The 17956-nt window shown below is 35.5% G+C and overlaps 2 protein-coding genes across 3 annotated transcripts; one reads left to right on the forward strand and one right to left on the reverse strand.

Annotated features, from left to right (window-relative positions):
- Nucleotides 1-161: 161 nt before the first annotated feature.
- Nucleotides 162-11228, reverse strand: caps2 (calcyphosine 2). Its single transcript, XM_067389981.1, has 16 exons — nucleotides 11094-11228; nucleotides 10968-11008; nucleotides 10837-10882; nucleotides 10651-10740; nucleotides 10243-10446; nucleotides 8628-8695; nucleotides 8448-8537; nucleotides 6288-6362; nucleotides 6121-6216; nucleotides 5935-6013; nucleotides 5746-5861; nucleotides 5600-5676; nucleotides 1357-1508; nucleotides 1064-1183; nucleotides 853-949; nucleotides 162-566 (listed from the first exon to the last, which is right to left on the reverse strand). The coding sequence occupies exons 1-16, from the start codon at nucleotides 11139-11141 to the stop codon at nucleotides 403-405; spliced, it is 1563 nt and encodes a 520-aa protein (XP_067246082.1). The 5' UTR covers nucleotides 11142-11228; the 3' UTR covers nucleotides 162-402.
- A 766-nt stretch (nucleotides 11229-11994) lies between these two features.
- glipr1b (GLI pathogenesis-related 1b) lies at nucleotides 11995-15045 on the forward strand. 2 transcript variants are annotated; one of them, XM_067389182.1, is made up of 5 exons: nucleotides 11995-12364; nucleotides 13086-13325; nucleotides 13427-13542; nucleotides 13716-13801; nucleotides 14818-15045. In XM_067389182.1, exons 1-5 carry the CDS (start codon nucleotides 12167-12169, stop codon nucleotides 14940-14942), a joined length of 765 nt encoding a protein of 254 aa, XP_067245283.1. In that variant the 5' UTR covers nucleotides 11995-12166; the 3' UTR covers nucleotides 14943-15045. The 2 variants fall into 2 exon arrangements, with proteins under 2 accessions (XP_067245283.1, XP_067245284.1); XM_067389183.1 differs by having other exon boundaries at nucleotides 11995-12340.
- Nucleotides 15046-17956: the final 2911 nt, after the last annotated feature.

Genomic DNA, 17956 nt, shown 5'->3' on the forward strand with positions numbered 1-17956 from the left:
ACCGTGGAAACATTTTTTGTTCAGGAATAGAAAGTTCAAAAGAACCGCATTTATTTGAAATGTCTTTAATGTCACTTTTGATCAATTTAATGCGTCCTAGCTGAATAAAAGTATTAATTTCTTTGAAAAAATACAAGTAAATAAAGTACTGATCCCTTCATTTTAAGCAGTAGTGTACACTGTGCATTATACAACACAGCGTACCATGTCAAAGCTAAAGCATTTTGTCAATTCAGAAGTCACATTTTGGAATATGAATGGTTATTAATATGAGTAATATAAAGTGACTTTAAGCTGCAACAAAGCAAAAACTATAAAAACATATTACTGTGTACAGTACATGAAAGCTCAATATTTTATTTATATTCAGAAAGTGTCATTCTCTAAACTAGGCAGAGTGTGTCAGATACTCCAGGTAGCTCTCAGATTGTTGATGTATTCTTCATCATCAGGAATTTCAATACTTAGACCCTCATAATAGTCCTCAAACTCAGCATAGGAGACAGTCCTGGTGACCTTTCCTGTTTCCCGTACGAAGGCCAGAATGTCAGGGTTCGGACCAGCTTCTGTCAACAGTCCGAAATGAGAATGATTCAGTAATATCTTTATAAACATCAGTCATCCATGTTGCCCATGCAGCAATAATACTTTTGTGAGGTTGTTTTACTTATTGCCTCATCAAGTATATCTGTAAATTGAACTATCAAGCTTTTCCAGAAATTAATACTGAAGTACCACACGTTCCACATTACCAACATTCACTGTTTGTCATGAAATATTGACCGACAGTGAATAAACACGACTACAATAGCTGCTGCCTGTGAGCAAGAGACTAAATGATCAGTGGCTCACCGTGTGCTGCGTCAGACTGTTGTTTGCCTCTATAGAATTTTTCAATATCGCTCAGGAAGATGGAGCCGGTTTTATTTGGGTCAAGCTTTATATAAACCTAAAAAAAGAGAAAAGATAGTAACATTAGCAAATAGCCAAAATGGAAATTCATTAACTCACAGAGCTCAACAGCGTCCTCTGGAGGACAAAAGCAGTCGGGCTGGTCTGTCACCTTCAGGAAAATGGCTTTTCTGTTCTCACTCATCTCCCCGGTAACGGCACGCATCACATCAGCGGGGTGCACCCGCCTCTCTGCACGCCGACTCACAATCCTCCACGCCGCCTCGAAGTCCTGTCACACACAGCACACGCTAATGTAACGGCTCAGCACTCTCACGTTAAGTTCTACATCAACATGCCTGGTGCTTTCCTACAGTCTGATCATTTCACATAGATAGACATGAGACTTGCTTCAAATGTAGCTTTTTTCTTTTTTAAACATGTTTTATGTTTATTTTTCTTTACCTGCTCAGTAAGGCACAGTTGCTCTATCAGAGATTGTCTGAGCAGCACTTTTTGCCGAACACTATCAATCTTCATATCTAAATTCTTCAGGTCTCTTCCTAGATTGATTAGGGTTTGGATCGCACGTCCCCTCAGCCGATCACGCGCTGCACCTGCAAAAACATCCACCAATCAGAGTGCTGGATTCCGTGTCAAGCTTACTGTGACTGGTTAATTATTAATGTGCCATTAAAAGTACAAGGTCACTTTAAGGTGAAGTGATTTTTAAAACCATGTTTTATCTATTCAGCATGTTTATTTACTTGTCTGACAGTAATGTAATTTCTTTAATGCTCTTAATTTATCTTGATTTAGGGAACCTTTATAATAGAAATTGATACTTTTATTCAGCAAAGTTACATTAAATTGATCAAAAGTGAGAGTAAAGACACTTATAACATTACAAAAGACTTGGTCGATGTCGTGTCGTGTTTTCCCGTCGGCGTGGGGGAAAACAATCCTTTGCCCCTGACTGGAAAAGTATGGTGTGTTAAACCAGTATGACATACCTAGAATCACTTCTGCCAATCGATAGAGCCAGATACATTGAAAAACTGAGTCCGTACAGTATCCGTGACTGGACAAACAACCCAACGGAATGGCCAGATGGGCCGTTTCCCGACATTTTTTGCTACCTAATTGAGTCTCCAGGTTAAGGTGACCAGATTTCCGGAATGGAAACCGGGTACATTTCCTATTTGAGTGGCCAAAATATAGAAATCTCATTTATTATTATATATTATTTGAAAACCAGGGACAATACATTTTTGAATGTTTTATAAAGAATTATTATGATTTAGCTTTATTATTAGGATTTTTGGTCTGGTTTTAATAACCTACAATTCACCAAAAAACTATAACACTATTAAACAGTAACCATTGCAAAAGCAGTTCAAAACAATATGTTATAACAGAAGTATGACTTTACAAAAGCACATTGCATTACAAAAATAAAACATAAATATAAGATCAATAAAATGGCATTTAACAAATATTTAACATTCATTATTGAATTTAATATTTTCATTTCCACAAGCTGTTTATACTGTATACAGAAATAACATTTTAACATTTAAGTTAAAAACTTAAGTTAAAACTTTTAAGATTGTTATTTAACTATTATTTTGCATTTTAGACTAATTTTAAGCACAAAGTAAGTTGCAAGTGTATTATTTATTTTATTCATTTATATCTGAGTGTACCTTCACCACGTGATATAGTTATGATGTAACGTTATGTGTGAAAATTGTTGTGTTATGACTGCGGAACTTTTGTGGACATTTAAATTTGTGCAAAATAATCCCATACCCTGTTGAGGCCCTGTTATAAAACGGATACAAACAGTATTACTTTGGTTACGTTCTTCATGAACAGCGGTGCGTGCGACCGAGTGTAGGAGTGTAGCTGCACAGCCCCCTCTGTTGGCGAATATAATCACTACACGATTGCTCCGATAACCAACAGGCTGCTGTATGTTAGTCGTGTTTTCTTTGCAATGTATTTGCGGGTTGTTTTAAACGAGCTGTAAAACGGGGATATTTCAGTTCCAGTCGGGGATAGAACACCAAAAACCGGGAATGTCCTCGGAAAACGGGGACGTCTAGTCACCCTACTCCAAGTATAATAGACAGCTAATCTTAGATTGTTCAATCTGACTATAATATCAGTATCCCAGGGTCAACAGTCTGTATATCGTTATTCCATTTTCATTAAAGCTATAGAAAACAGTATGTCTTAGCATGTGAAATGAATAAATTCCATGCATAGTTTCGACTGTAGCAGCGACGTTACTCAGTGCTATTAGTCTATATTCAAGGATGTGCTATATCACACAGGAATCTACTTGCAGAGCAACATGAAGAATTATGTTACAGGTCCCTGGAGGCTCACATTTTTTCACCAGTGGCTTTGCAGGAGTGGTTTTACATTACAAAATATCAAGGAACGACATTTGTTTATTTCAGCCACTTTGTCCTCCTTGCCAGTGTCCTGATGACATTTCATCCTACCCGGGCTTACTGAGTGTGCACCCCAATATTTCATCATTTTTGCCATGATAAATAACACAAAATTACTGTATTTGCATTATTGCAAGGGTAGGTTTAGGATTGGTTTAGGTGTAGACATTAAAGCACAATCTGATAGGTATCATTTTTTGCTGTCGATTTGCACTTGTTCTAAAGAATAATATTATATATCAGATTGTGCTACCACCATGTACTTGCATTACAGTAAGGGTAGGTTTAGGGTTGGGGTTTGTGTATATGTTAATAAAGCCGTAAACCACATTAATGTCATACTGGAAGCACAATCTGATTCAATCATTTTTTTACTGTCGAATTGTGCTACCTACTGTTTCAATGGGAGGTAACAAAATCTGACAGGGTTATCAGAACATCAGCTCCATCAGTTTATTTGGCAGTATATAAAACTTCAGATTGTGTATTTTTTAACTTATTAGAGGTGAAGAATGCCACACAGCAACTTTTAGGCTAAAATAAATATCACTATTATTACGAAGAGTAAAGACCAAGCGTCTAACAAGGTCTACCCGTGTTAATTCGAATGGTTTGCTTTCCCCCACGGCATGAACGGATATGACGTTTTTGTGGGCGTTCCCAGTAATTCCAACCAAGTCTATACTGCTCTTTTGAACTTTCTATTCTTTAAAGAATCCTGAAAGAAAAATTAGACAATTTCCACAAAAACTATCTCTGAAGGATCATGTGACACTAAAGACTGGAGTAATGATCACAGGAATAAATTACATTTATAAAATATATTGGTAACACTTTACAATAAGGTTTATTTGTTAACATTAGTTCATGTATTAATCAACATGAACTAACCATGAGCAATACATTTATTACTGTATTTGTTCATTTTTGTTAACGTTAGTTAACCCTTAAATGCATACCTCGGGTCATTCACTACTGTCCTCCTCGTTCATTTTTTAAAGTTAGACATCAACCTTCTTGGTATTCCTCAATCAATTCATTATAAAGAATATAACAAGAAAAAAAATCATAAAATTATAAAAGAATGCCTATTTTTTTATTCATTTTTTGTAAAAAAAATTGTATAGGGTCGGTAACGACCCGAGGTGTGTATGAGTGTATGTATATTTATTCTTCACAACAATAATTGAATCTTAGATGACGGAATAACTGCAATTCACCTTTATTCCACAAGGTGGCAATGTCTGATACACAATGATGAAGTGACGACTCATTCAGACAGAAAATGAAATAATAAGAAAAACATGAAATGGCTCAGTGATTTACTGCAGAGTAAGTACTGAACGCAACCAAATGACTGTAACTGTTACAGGATGAATCTTGAAGCTGTTACAGTGATTGAAATATTGATTTTGAAGATGTTGAATATTATATAGTTTTGAGAATACGTTTGAGATCGCGAATCGGCTCATATTCATGACCTCAAACATAAAACTAGCCCATTATTTGTTGAATTTACTGGCAAATGAGCTCTAACGAGGACAGTGATGATGGCATAAAACATCTGCTCAAACGGAGCCCTTTCAAGCTCCAAAAGGTAACAAAATATGCTTTATTTTATTCTTCTGTAATTTTTACTCTAATATCAGAGGAGTTTTATATTATCGCAACAGGTATAGATCCGGGTCGATAAAGACCCGAATATGTAAGAATGATTGGCGAAACAGTCATGCATTTAAGGGTTAGCAAAAATCCAGCAGTTCATTGTTTGTTCATGTTCACAGTGGATTAACTAATTTTAGCAAGTACAACTCTCGATGAATTAATAATGTATTAGTAAATGTTACAAATGAACATTAACAAAGATTCATAAATGCTGTAGAAGTGCAGTTCATTATTAGTTCATGTTAACTAATGTAGTTAACTGTTAACTAATGAACCTTATTTTAAAGTGTTAAATATATATTTAAATAGAAAACCTATATTTTCAATTGTAATAATATTTCACAATATTACTTTTTTACTGTATTTTTGTTATATAATTAATGCAGCACTGGTGAGCATAAGAGACTTCTTTCAAAAACTTCTTAAAAATCTTACCAACTGACATTAGTGAATGCAACTAATTGGAAAATGTAAATAATTCGATTAAAATTAGCCATCAAAAATGACATACATCAAGTGTAGGTGGACATTTTGTATAAATGCTTATGCATTTGAAAAAAAAAAAAGTATTAAGAATTAACCTTGAATTGCCTTTAGAGTGTTTCGATCATTGACTTCCTCTTCAGAGAGATAATGTAGATCTTCCCCAGACTGAGATCTGTGCAAAAGAAACACTCAGTACTCTAACTTGCGCACTCATGTACGTATGTGTGTGAGTGGTACGTACAGCAGGGCTCCCTTGGCTGTGTCATCCACATCAGTAACTCTGAGGGTCAGGCACGGCTGCTGTCTCAGACTCTGGGGGAGGTGTGGGCCGTCTGTACAGAAATGAAGCTCGGCACCCTGGGGGATGCAGGCAGAGTGTTAATGGATTATTATTATTCGGTGAGTGTGTGAAAGATGATGAGTGTCGAACCTGTGAGATGTCCTGCAGGCTGTACGGCCTCCCTCTGTTCAAATACACACCACGAGCGATAAAGGGCAACGCGTTCCATCTGAAAAAGTTTTGATTAACATTTATCTTTACAAAAATATACCTATATGTGTATGAGCAAAGTGTGATGTGTTGTATTCGCACAAATGCAAAGCAACATAGCCTTACCTGTTTTTCCCAAAATTTCGGTACTCATACACGGTCAGTGTTTGGTCATATGTGAAAAAGAAGCCAATCAGTTTTCGGCAAGCCTCACGTCCACACCTATATATCAAAAACATGTGCATTACAAAATAAAACACACAAAAAATTCTGGATCTCCATCATAATACTACCTTGATAAAATCCTGGCTTGAAAACAGAGCTTGTTGGATAAGGTGTTCTCCGTTAAAGACATCCGAGTTTGTACCCTGTAGATAAAACAAAAATCTAATTATCACAAATCAGTTTTTATCAAAGAGAGCAAATTGTTAGCAGGCACATGAGTATTTTTTATACAGTGATGACAAATTTTAACTTAATTTAACTAGATTCAACAAAAACCCTCCTATTTTGACTTTCTGTAAATGCTTGCTACATGGCCAGTTGGATATTAAATACATTTAAAAAAAATATGTTTAAAATAAAACAATAATATCAAATGAAAACCAATCAAAATAAAACAAAGATTAAATAATTTAATTGGTAAAACTTTACAATAAGGTCTCATTTGTTAACATTAGTTAATGTATTAAAAGGACAGAAAGTGATGCTATGGAAGTCAATGGCTACCATCAGCTGTCTGGTTACTGACATTCTTCAAAATAAAGAAATTCATCCAGGTTTGTAACAACTTGAGGGTGAGTAAATGATGACAAAATGTTCATTTTTGGGCGAACTATCCCTTTAACTAATATGAACTAACAATGAGCAATACATTTGTTACAGCATTTACTAATCTTTGTAATAATGGTAGTTAATAAAAATCCAGCTGTTCGTTGATTGTTCATGTTTGTTCACAGTGCATTAACTAATGTTACAAATACAACATTTGTTTTTAATAATGTATTGGTAAAAGTTGAAATTAACATTGACTAAGATGAATAAATGCTGTAGTAGTATTGTTCATTGTTAGTTCATGTTAACTAATGTAGTTAAAGGGTTAGTTTCTCCAAAAATGAAATTTCTGTCATTAATTACTCACCCTCATGTCGTTCCACACCCTTAAGACCTTCGTTCATCTTCAGAACACAAATTAAGATATTTTTGATGAAATCCGAGAGGTATATTACTCGTACATAGACAGCAATATAATCAACACTTTCAAGGTCCAGAAAGGAACTAAAGACATTGTTAAAATAGTCCACGTGACTACAGTAGTTCGACCTTAATTTTATGAAGTGCCGAGAATACTTTTTGTCTGCAAAAACAAAACATTATTACCTGTGTCATTATCCTTACACAGGTGACGCAGTAAGCACAGTGAAGGCTTCCGTGTTTAAGTCCGAATGCCGGCTCATATTGGCCAAAGCTGCACAAGTGAGCAGCACGACACATGCGTGTGATGTTGACGCAGGAGCCGGCCAATAATGAGTCAGCGTTCTGACGTAGAACCTGGAAGCGCTGGACGTAAACAACGTAGAAGAATGACACAGAAAAGATATTCTTGAATAAAGTTGTTGTTTTTGTTTTGTTTTTGTGCACAAAAAGTATTCTTGGCACTTCATAATATTAAGGTTGAACCACTGCAGTCACGTCGACTGTTTTAATGATGTCTTTAGTACCTTTCTGGACCTTGAAAGTGTTGACTATATTGCTGTCTATGAAAGAGTCATATACCTCTCGGATTTCATCAAAAATATCTTAATTTGTGTTCGGAAGATGAACGAAGGTCTTAAGGGTGTGGAACGACATGAGGGTGACTAATTAATGACAGAATTTCATTTTTTGGTGAACTAACCCTTTAACTAATGAAACCTTATTGTAAAGTGTTACCTTTTAACATCAGGTGACTATTAACCAAAATCAGGCAAAAAGGTTGAGAACCACTTATCTAAAGTGACTTACAAATGAGGAACAACCCAAGCAATTTGTCATAAGAGTCAACAATATTTCTAAGTAAAATCTCTATTTTATGTATGTATACTGAAAATATAAATGGTTCTTGCCAGTTCTTGTAAAACTTACCATCACGATCACTGTGTGCTTGTGGGTTGTTGCAAAGGCGTTGCTATGTGGTTATGAGGGTGTTCTGAGTGTTTTTTTGTTTTGTTTTTGCACGCTGACATGCGGCTGGTTAATGATTTGTTCAAATCAATAACCCCAGGTATGAGCAACAATAAATAATAGTGGTGCTTTCCTTAGCAAAAAGTTCTATTTATGTACAAAAATAAATATAAAAATAAAAATATAATTAGGGGAAATAACCACTATGATCTTCTCCAAACCCATGAGTATGAGACAGAAGGGGAGAAAGAGCGTTTTGTATCTGAGTCATATATGTGTGTGGGTTTTACTTAGTGTGGTGAAGAGTTCTCCTGTAGCGTGGTGGGACACTCGTGGGACTGACAGACACAGCATTCTGTTCCGGATCGCTAATGACAGCCCTGCATGAGCATCAGAGAACCCTCACGATGTTATTACTAACCACAGACTGACAAAAATGGAACAGAGAGGAGAGTGAGAGAGATACTGACCTCGACAGCTGGTCAACCATAACCTGCTCAATTACTGCTTGCAGTTTCCGCTCCTCAGTAAGCCCCTCCTATTCACAAACACAAATATATCATCCAATCACATTACATGCTCACATAGGACTTCTGGAGCTTAACAAACACCCTCCTCCAGGGGGAGACAACAAACTCTGGTCAAAAACGTGCCAGATAATGTCTGACCTGATAAAAAGTCAATGCCATAATTGCCAGAGTAAACTGCTTTTGTGTGGAAACAATAAATGTATGGATAAAATAATAATAAATCATTTCTATTATTTATTTACAATTTAAAAATTATATATCATTTTATAAAAGAATATATAATTTTAGTATTATAGTTAAATTATATCTACAAATATATTGTAAAAACAAATCGCGGGGGGGGGGGGGAGGGGACTATTCATGTTTTCCAAAACATTCATTTTGGAGTGACAGCTAGGATTAATTTATAGCACATTTACACTTATTTCAACGGTCTTTCTCAACATTTAACTAACTATAAATTTCAGAAAGCCTTTAAAGGATTAGTTCACTCTCAAATTACAATTTCCTGATAATTTACTCACCCCCATGTCATCCAAGATGTCCATGTCCTTCTTTCTTCAGTCGAAAAGAAATTAAGGTTTTTGATGAAAACATTCCAGGATTTTTCTCCATATAGTGGATTTCAATGGAGCCCAAACGGTTGAAGGTCAAAATTACGGTTTCAAGCGTTCTACATGATCCCAGACAAGTAACAAGGGTCTTATCTAGAGAAACCATCACTCATTTTCTAAAAAAAATAAAATAAAATTTTATATGTTTTAACCATAAATGCTTTCTTGAGCTATCTCTCTTCTTCTCTATTTGAATTCCAGCAGTGTAGACACTGCTAAGTGTATTACTGCCCTCCACAGGTCAAAGTTTGAACTAAATTGTCATATATAATATGCTAGTGCAAGTATATAACATTTAGTTCAAACTTTGACCTGTGGAGGGCAGTAATACACTTAGCAGTGTCTACACTGCTGGAATTCAAATAGAGAAGAAGAAGAAGAGAGCTAGTTCAAGATGAGCATTTATGGTTAAAACGTATATATGTTTTTTTTTTTTAGAAAATGAGTGATGGTTTCTCTAGATAAGACCTTTATTTCTCACCTGGGATCGCGTAGAATGCTTTGAAGCTGCAATGAAACTGTAATTTTGACCCAACTGTTTGGGCTCCATAGAAGTCCACTATATGGAGAAAAATCCTGGAATGTTTTCATCAAAAACCTTAATTTCTTTAAGAAAGAAGGACATGGACATCTTGGATGACATGGGGGTGAGTAAATTATCAGGAAATTTTAATTTGAAAGTGAACTAATCCTTTAAATTATGTCAGAGTGCTGTATATTTTTTCCTTATAAAGAGCACATGATCAAGCTTCCCACAACCTGCAGAGGATAAAGCATTTTGAAGAATGCATTGATGGACGGATGATCCAACTTGACTATTGTGCTTATTTCAATGGTAAAGAACATGAGTTTGCAGTCTCTCATTATAAGAAAATCTCTGGCAAAGAAGAGTAAGGAAGCACTTGATAGAATAGGGACCGTCGGCCATGTATTGAACTCACCGCATCCATCATCTTGCTGTTGGGCCGTACAGTGTTGGACTGGTTGTAGTTGGGTTGTGCTGTGTTTTTAGAGGTGAAGGTGGATGAATCCAGGTTTGGTTTGTGACTGTACAGTGGACTTCTCTGTGCCAGATCTCTGTGGCTCAGCTGTAGTGATTCTCCATGATCCACATCAGGCACGTGATTTTTAATTGAGTCTTTCATCTTGGTCGTAAAACACCGGGAGGGAAAAGCACAAGAAGCTTAATTCAAACCCAGGCACATGTTGGCTTTATGTAAAAAAGCTCGAAAGCCTCATTCTTTGTAATTGCAAAAGGGGAAAAACTACCAGTACCAGTAAAAAGCATATAATGACAGAATTTTAATTTTGGTGAAGTGTTCCTTTTCCTGTTAATTTTGAATGAGCACCTGCTTTGACTGTGTGGAGTTTGGAGAGCCCCAACTCATGGCCGACAGATCTCCTGTGACAGCAGCATTCTTTGGAATTATGGCAAGATGCTGTAAAAAAATTACATGTACAATAGTATTAAACCTGCTTCGACTCTGCTTGCATAATCAAGTCATTAAACTACACAGCATGTTTTGTTATCCCACCTCCTCCGCCGCGTCTTGCAGGGTCTCTAACTTTAGCACTGGAACTCTGTGAGCGACATTTAATAACTTTAATAAATTATTAACAATATACTGTATGTGTTTACAAGCTTATCTTAGTTCTCTTAACTTACTCTGCTGGCCTCGGCCCGCGGTCTGCTCCAATTATCTTGGGCTTCAGTATAAATATACATGCAAACAGAAAGAATACTTAACGATGAACACCTTTTCGATTTAAAAGCGAGTTATTACGCACTTACCTGTTGCAGGCTTTTATGTGAGGGTGAAGATTTCACGTTTGCTTTCATTATTAGTGTTACTGTACACTATATTTATGTATGCAAATACTATAGTTGTTCAAAATTAACAAGTTTTAATACGGTTTTCACTCCCGAGCTCACGTTGCTGTGGTGATTTTAAACCCAACACAGCACACACACACGATGGTAGCGTGACTGTCATCATTAAAGGATTGTGGGTAATGAAGTCTGAAATGCCTAACACTAAAATAAAAATAAAATGAATAGCCTACAAATACCCATTTATTGACTATGATCACGAATGAGACTTAAAAAAACGCCTGTATAAAAATAAGTAGGCTAGTGTAAGGACAATAAGAGTTAAATAAAAAATAAAATTTGCAACATTTTAAAATGTATTACACAAATGTATAAAATGAGCAGATTTATACATATATTTTTTAATCTAAATAACTATCAAACAAATTAGATAAAACACAAAATTACTTGAAAGACAGCATACTCAAATAATTACATCAATTTATTATTAAATAAATCTATGATTAAAGGTAATATCCATTCCAGTCGTTTAAACATTGAAATAATTTTCATTAAAATCCTATAAGCTCTTTTAAATGCCCGGCTAATATTTAGCTCAGCTGACATCTAAAATAAATTATCTAACTTTAAATGCATTTTTAAAATAGACATTCTAAATATGTAGTGGCTAAATAGGGCAAAATGGCCATTTTTGTAGCACGGCTTATTTTACATTTGGACATAACTAGTGTATGTGTGCGCGCGCGGGCGGGCGTGCGCGTGAATTTGTGCGTGAGAGATGAAGACAAAGAGCCCCGCGCATCAAAATTTTTCGTGACATGGTGGGTGGTTCAATTTCGGTCCTTTAAAAAGCCCCTGTACTAAGGCAGACAGACAGACAGACAGACAGAGAGAGAGATCGACAGACAGAGAGGGAGAGAGAGTGGGCAAATCCACGGCACCATGACGCACAGGTCAGCGCGTCTCCTGCAGTGATGCTCCATTGACTCATTTATCCAGAGCGAAGCAGCGCGGCTCAGGACAAGTCTCCTGCCATGGACTCTCTCGGCAGTCTTCTCTTACGGATATCGGTTCTTCTGTACGGCTCATTTGGCGTTCTGGCGCTTTTGCCGGGAATAACAGAACCGGAGTTCATCCGCAGGTGTGTGCAGGCGCATAACACGCACCGCTCGCGCGTCATTCCACCTGCGGTCAGCGCGCGCTCCATGGTAAGACAGGTGATCGGGACGCAGGTATTTGAAGCATCGGCTATGTTTCGTTTTGATTAATCATTCCTCAAACATTTATGTGTTTATAATTATTTGCCCAGCTTTTTAAGCATGTTGTTTACTCAGTCTTGTTTACTCATCATTTGTCAGTATTTACGTGTTCGTGTGTGAAATCCAATGTCCCAGTGTTCCACATTTTAAATGTTCATGGTAATATATGTAAATTACACAGATTCTGCATGCTACCCTAAACAGCATGTTGTTTTGTTTTTGTCCCAGAGTGTTTGGTTTAAGAAAATAACAAATATGTACAACCATGATTCTGGTTGTCATGGCAATGGAGAGATGTTTTTGTATGAGTGGAAAGAAAAAGCTCCCTATTGTGTGTGTATTGATCTGGATTGCATTTTTGTTAGTAGTAAAGGAATGAAGAGAAAGGTTTGTGATGGTGCTTGAAGAGGGTGCTGAAAGGCATATTCTCAGATATCGCTCCACCAATAATCATTTTAAATGTGTTATTAATTTGTTCTACTATTTGAAATATAAGCATTTGATTTAAATAGCATTAAGTTAAATACTTCAGCATAAAACAACCAAACTTATCTTCACAAGTAAAAAGGATCAAATGTTCTGGGACAAATCTTGGTGCTTGTTCATCTAATCCTGTCAGTCATATCTTAAATCATATCATATTTTGTAAATGTATTGATTTGGATTATTGTTGTGTGAATGTGTTTGTCTACAGTCCTGGGACAATGAATTGGCCAAAGGTGCCAGAGACCGGGCGAGACACTGCAAGGCCTCTCATCATCCCGGGCTGGCATATTTCGGGCATCCGCCATTCGGATGGATGGGTGAGAACATCTGGCTGGGGGCTCCGTTTTCAGCCTTCTCGGTGGAGAACGCCGTACACAGATGGAACAAAGAAGGAGTTTACTCCCTCAAAAATAACAACTGCTCACGGATGTGCGGCCACTACGCACAGGTATGTTCGTTAACGTTATTACAGCTTTGTATGTGAATTGTTTCAGCACTGAAAATTTGTTTCCACTTGTATCAGCCTTGTGTTATTTGTATATGTTTCAGTTAATGTGGTCTACAAGCTTTAAGCTGGGCTGTGCTGTAAATGTGTGCTCTAAAGGAATCGAAAACTTCTCCACTCACCCAGAATCCACTATTTTTGTGTGCAACTATGGCGATACGTAAGTTAGACTTAATAATTTATCATTTGCAGCAAGAATGCAGCAACATTTTCAAGTGAACCAAATGTAAAAGTTTTGCTTGATTTAATAAAGTACAGCACGGGTCAAAATATTATGATGTCTGCCTCTTGTGGCGATGTTTAGTAATGTTATTCTAACACGCTTCATTGCAGAGGACAAGTTCATGGTGTTACTCCATATATAGCTGGTGTGGCCTGCAGCGGTTGTGGATCAGAGATCTGCCGAGACAACGTCTGTAGTAAGAGCAATGACACATCACAATAACTATCACACAGCAAACAATTTGCTACACTTAAATAGCAGGGTTTTTGTGGTTGTTGTTTTTTACAGTAATAGGCCTATTACAGTGTAAACACAATTACAGTTTAGTGTTATTGCAACCTCTAAAAAATATCTGATAAAAAAACTAAACACGATATTCCAAAAACAAAAAACAATGCATTCTGGGTAATATTTGTCATTTTAAGAAAAGAGGCCTATAGGCTACTTTCTCGAAAATGACAAATAATATTACCCAGAATGCACTGCAATACACAGAAGTAATATACTGTAAAAACAATGCATTCTGGGTAATGTTTGTCATTTTCGAGAAAGTATCCTATAGGTTACTTTCTCGTAAACGACAAATAATATTACCCAGAAGGCATTGTTTTTATGGTATATTACTGTTTCAATGGAAAACGGTATCTTACTGTGTAAATTTGTTTTTTTTTAGTTATTTTTTAGAGATCCCATCTGAAATGGTGGTTATCCTTCTATCTATCTATCTATCTATCTATCTATCTATCTATCTATCTATCTATCTATCTATCTATCTATCTGTGTGTGTGTATTTATATATATATATATATATATATATATATATATAAATATATATATATATATATACACTGTATAATACATATATAATATATGGTATATAATATATTGATGATGTCATATTAAATAATATAATTGACTTGAATAAAACATTAATTTAGATTTAGTAGGTTTTTAGACTATTTGACAGTCAATTTCATTTGTATAGCATTTTTCACAATACAGATTGTTTCAAAGCAGCTTTACGGAAAATAATGTTAATGTTTAAAATATATTAATATCTTAATGTCAACTACATATTTTTATTTAAAGAAAAACTTGTTAAAAAAAAAATAATATATATATATATATATATATTATTTCCATATTTAAACTTTGCATACATTTACCAATATGACATCTTTCAAACCTACATCTTAATGTCTCTCTTTACAGGATATGATTGGTTCCCTGGGTGGGACTATGGCCCGCCCTCTTCAGCCCCCAGTATTTCTTATTGGCTCACTAATCTTGGACTGTATCTACTAGGAGTTTGTTGGCACTTTTATGCCACACATTAATGTCATCCTATGTTATCTAATGTCCTTAAACTTTGAATCTCCCCATCATTTATATACAGTTAGATATAAAATAAGTAATCACTGAAATATGATGACATATATAGTTCCCTTTCTGCTGTGTGTAAATCATTTATTTTAGTGCCATATACACAGTAAGTTTGTAAATGCATTTGATTAAAAATTATTTTCATTTTACTTTTTAAGATTGGCAATCATAAAAGTGTGAGTTAAATAAACTTGGGTTATTTTATACTCTTACTGGTTGTCTTCTGTGACCTCATTTCTAAAGTGTGTTACAACCTCTCAGGAGTACGAAGTGTGAACATGACTGTGTGTGTAATAGTGTTGTAAAGATACACATCAGTACGGTGGCTGAGAATTCAGTTGTTGTGTGTTTCACACATATTACCAATGTAGTCACGACACATTCTTGATGATTTTACAGTCACCATGGAAACGGGTGTACGTATAGCACACTGTAGGCCGTGAGTGAGAACAGCTATGAGTCATAAGTTACGAATTATGTTTTGAAGTAGTTTATTTTTCTGAGTAATCAATCAGCAGCGTTCTATTAGTACATGAGTAATGTGTCATCCATTTTTTTAGGATGTCCATACACCTAAATTAATGACACATGAGGATGTCAGAGATGAAGAACATGAGAAATCTTTTTAAGAATCTAGTTTAAAATATTTAAGTAAAGTTCTTTGAAAAGTCATCTTTGTGTTCATGTTTGGTTCTCACACCTCATTTAAACAATTTTCAATTTAAAAAATTAAGTCAATTATTGATGATCAAGATGGTTAAGTTGGTGTACTCATCAAGTAAAAATCAAACTTTCTTTACACTGAATACATATACACATCTACATCATTATTATTTTTTTTTAAATAAATAAAGGAAACAAATATTTAAAGATATACAGTATATGAATTTTTGAGTCATAAATATCTTGATGGGTTCGTGGTGTTATTCCGTTTGAATTGTATAAACCTGAATTGTTTTTTAAAATGCCAAAATACTATTTAAAAAAAAGCTTATATGAACATGCTTATGTGAACTTTTCTGTTAAAACACCTTTTTTTTGCTTTATTAAAATATATTTTAATAGACCTCAAAAACGTGTTGATAATAGAGTTGTATTGAAATTATTATCTGTAGAAATTGCATTTTTAATAACTTCACAGAAAATGACAAAACACAGACAAGAGATTGTAAAGAAAATTTCAGTCCAGGCTATTACAGTGTTTCACAATCGCTTTGGCACATTTTTAACATTCTCTAAAACGTTCTCTAAACTGTAAGCTCAATTGTCACAACTGTTCGCTGGAACATCAGAACTCTATTGCATGTCTGCAAACTATTTAATTCATGCTTCAAAACCTAGTTTTTTTGTCAGTAAATTGGCCAGTGCCACCAAAATAAAAAGTGTTTTTGTCATCGTGTGAGCCACACTGGTCAAAATCTTTAGATGTTTTTTCACTATAAAAATATTTGTTATATACAGATTGCATGTTTTCTACTTTTTAGTTGACACTGTCTGTTTTCTACACTATACAAGAATGCCAGTTTTGCCAAGATGAATGTGTTTGTGCATCACACTGAGCTTTTTAGATACAGATTTCAGCAGTAGGTAAAAATTTACTAGGAAAAGTCTATAGTACACAAAAAAGAAAATGGACATTGGTCACACATTAGGTGTCATTATTGACTATGTACTTACATAAAAAACAATTACAATGGACTTATTGTATTCATATTGTATTACGAAACACGTGCTGCTATTTGTTGTTTTAGAATGTAAATACATGTATGTACACAATAAGTGGATTGTATCAAATGATTCAATTACAGTGAATGTTAGTACAAAGTAGTTAAAGACACCTAATATAAAGTGGGACAAAACATTTTTATTTATACAGCACATTTACTTTTGTATTCTATTTTGTTTTCTATTACAGTATGTCTTTTCCTAACACCACACTTTCTTACATATCTTCCTATTGCTCCTCCACGACAAGCAACTGTGTATTTTCAGTTTATATGTAACACATTTCTACAAAAAAAAAAAAAAAATCTGCTGCTGCTATTTAGGTATTTACACATTCCTTCATGTTCAAAAATGGCAGTGATTGTGCCGGGCAAACTCCATATAGCCTTCTGTATGCTTCCTAACTTGATTGGTAAGATTGTGATTCCTATTTCATTACAATGGCAGGCCATTTGCCAATTCAGCAGACATTACAAATATTCCATGTCATAGGTATTTATGGAATATACATGCACGTCTGACAGATTTTGATAACTGTATGGATTAGACCTGAACTTATTGTTTTGAGAGAAAAAAAAAAGTCTCATTCGAGAATTGAAGCCAAACCGATTGAGAAAAACTGTAGTACGAGACTATGGCTACATTGACAGTGCGAGCCTTAATGCTCAATTCTGATTTTTGTTCACATTGTAGTTTTAAATGTGGCCAACAGGCCTATCAGATTTCCAGTGTAAACCTGGTGTAAACAGATCATGGTTCTGAACTGACCTGCATGCGCAAAAGAACGTTACATCTGTGGTTGCCAGGTTTTTACCACAAAATCCACTCTTCGCAAAGACTCGCCCCCCTTAGTTACTGTTGCTTTATCCGACAAGCCATGGCACTGTCACGCCACACAGAGTGTAAATATATCGCGGAGCAAAGAGGACACTCACAACATGTCGACAGACAAGACAGAGCAGGGGCCTGTACCATGAAGCTGGATTAGCTGGCTAACCAGGTAAGTTTCAGATTAGTTTGCGCCAATCCTGGGTTTTAGGTACCATGAAAGTAACTTGGCTTTTAGTGGTGTTCATCGCCTTAGTAACTTACGCTCCACGGCTAACCTGCTCCAGGGCAGGTTATGTTCTGTGTTAGAGATCTCAAACTGAAATTGGACCAATCAGACGTAAGCTAAGTGACACTGACACACCCAGTGCAATAAAGTCACTCCCCCAGTTTCTATTCCTCTAAATTAAAGGTC

Source organism: Chanodichthys erythropterus, chromosome 7 (assembly GCF_024489055.1).
Source record: "Chanodichthys erythropterus isolate Z2021 chromosome 7, ASM2448905v1, whole genome shotgun sequence".
In the NCBI taxonomy this organism is placed as follows: Eukaryota; Metazoa; Chordata; class Actinopteri; order Cypriniformes; family Xenocyprididae; genus Chanodichthys; species Chanodichthys erythropterus.

Bases quoted from the DNA above. Each gene is read 5' to 3' on its own strand.
- caps2 (XM_067389981.1), bottom strand. From the start codon at position 11,141: ATGAAAGCAAACGTGAAATCTTCACCCTCACATAAAAGCCTGCAACAG. The intron at 10,447-10,650 runs GTGCTCATTCAA...TTTACGACCAAG, and splicing joins ACTCCACACAGTCAAAGCAG to ATGAAAGACTCAATTAAAAA. The intron at 8,696-10,242 runs GTGAGTTCAATA...GTTTGTGAATAG, and splicing joins ACAGCAAGATGATGGATGCG to GAGGGGCTTACTGAGGAGCG.
- glipr1b (XM_067389182.1), top strand. From the start codon at position 12,167: ATGGACTCTCTCGGCAGTCTTCTCTTACGGATATCGGTTCTTCTGTAC. The intron at 13,543-13,715 runs GTAAGTTAGACT...GCTTCATTGCAG, and splicing joins GTGTGCAACTATGGCGATAC to AGGACAAGTTCATGGTGTTA. The intron at 13,802-14,817 runs GTAAGAGCAATG...CTCTCTTTACAG, and splicing joins CTGCCGAGACAACGTCTGTA to GATATGATTGGTTCCCTGGG.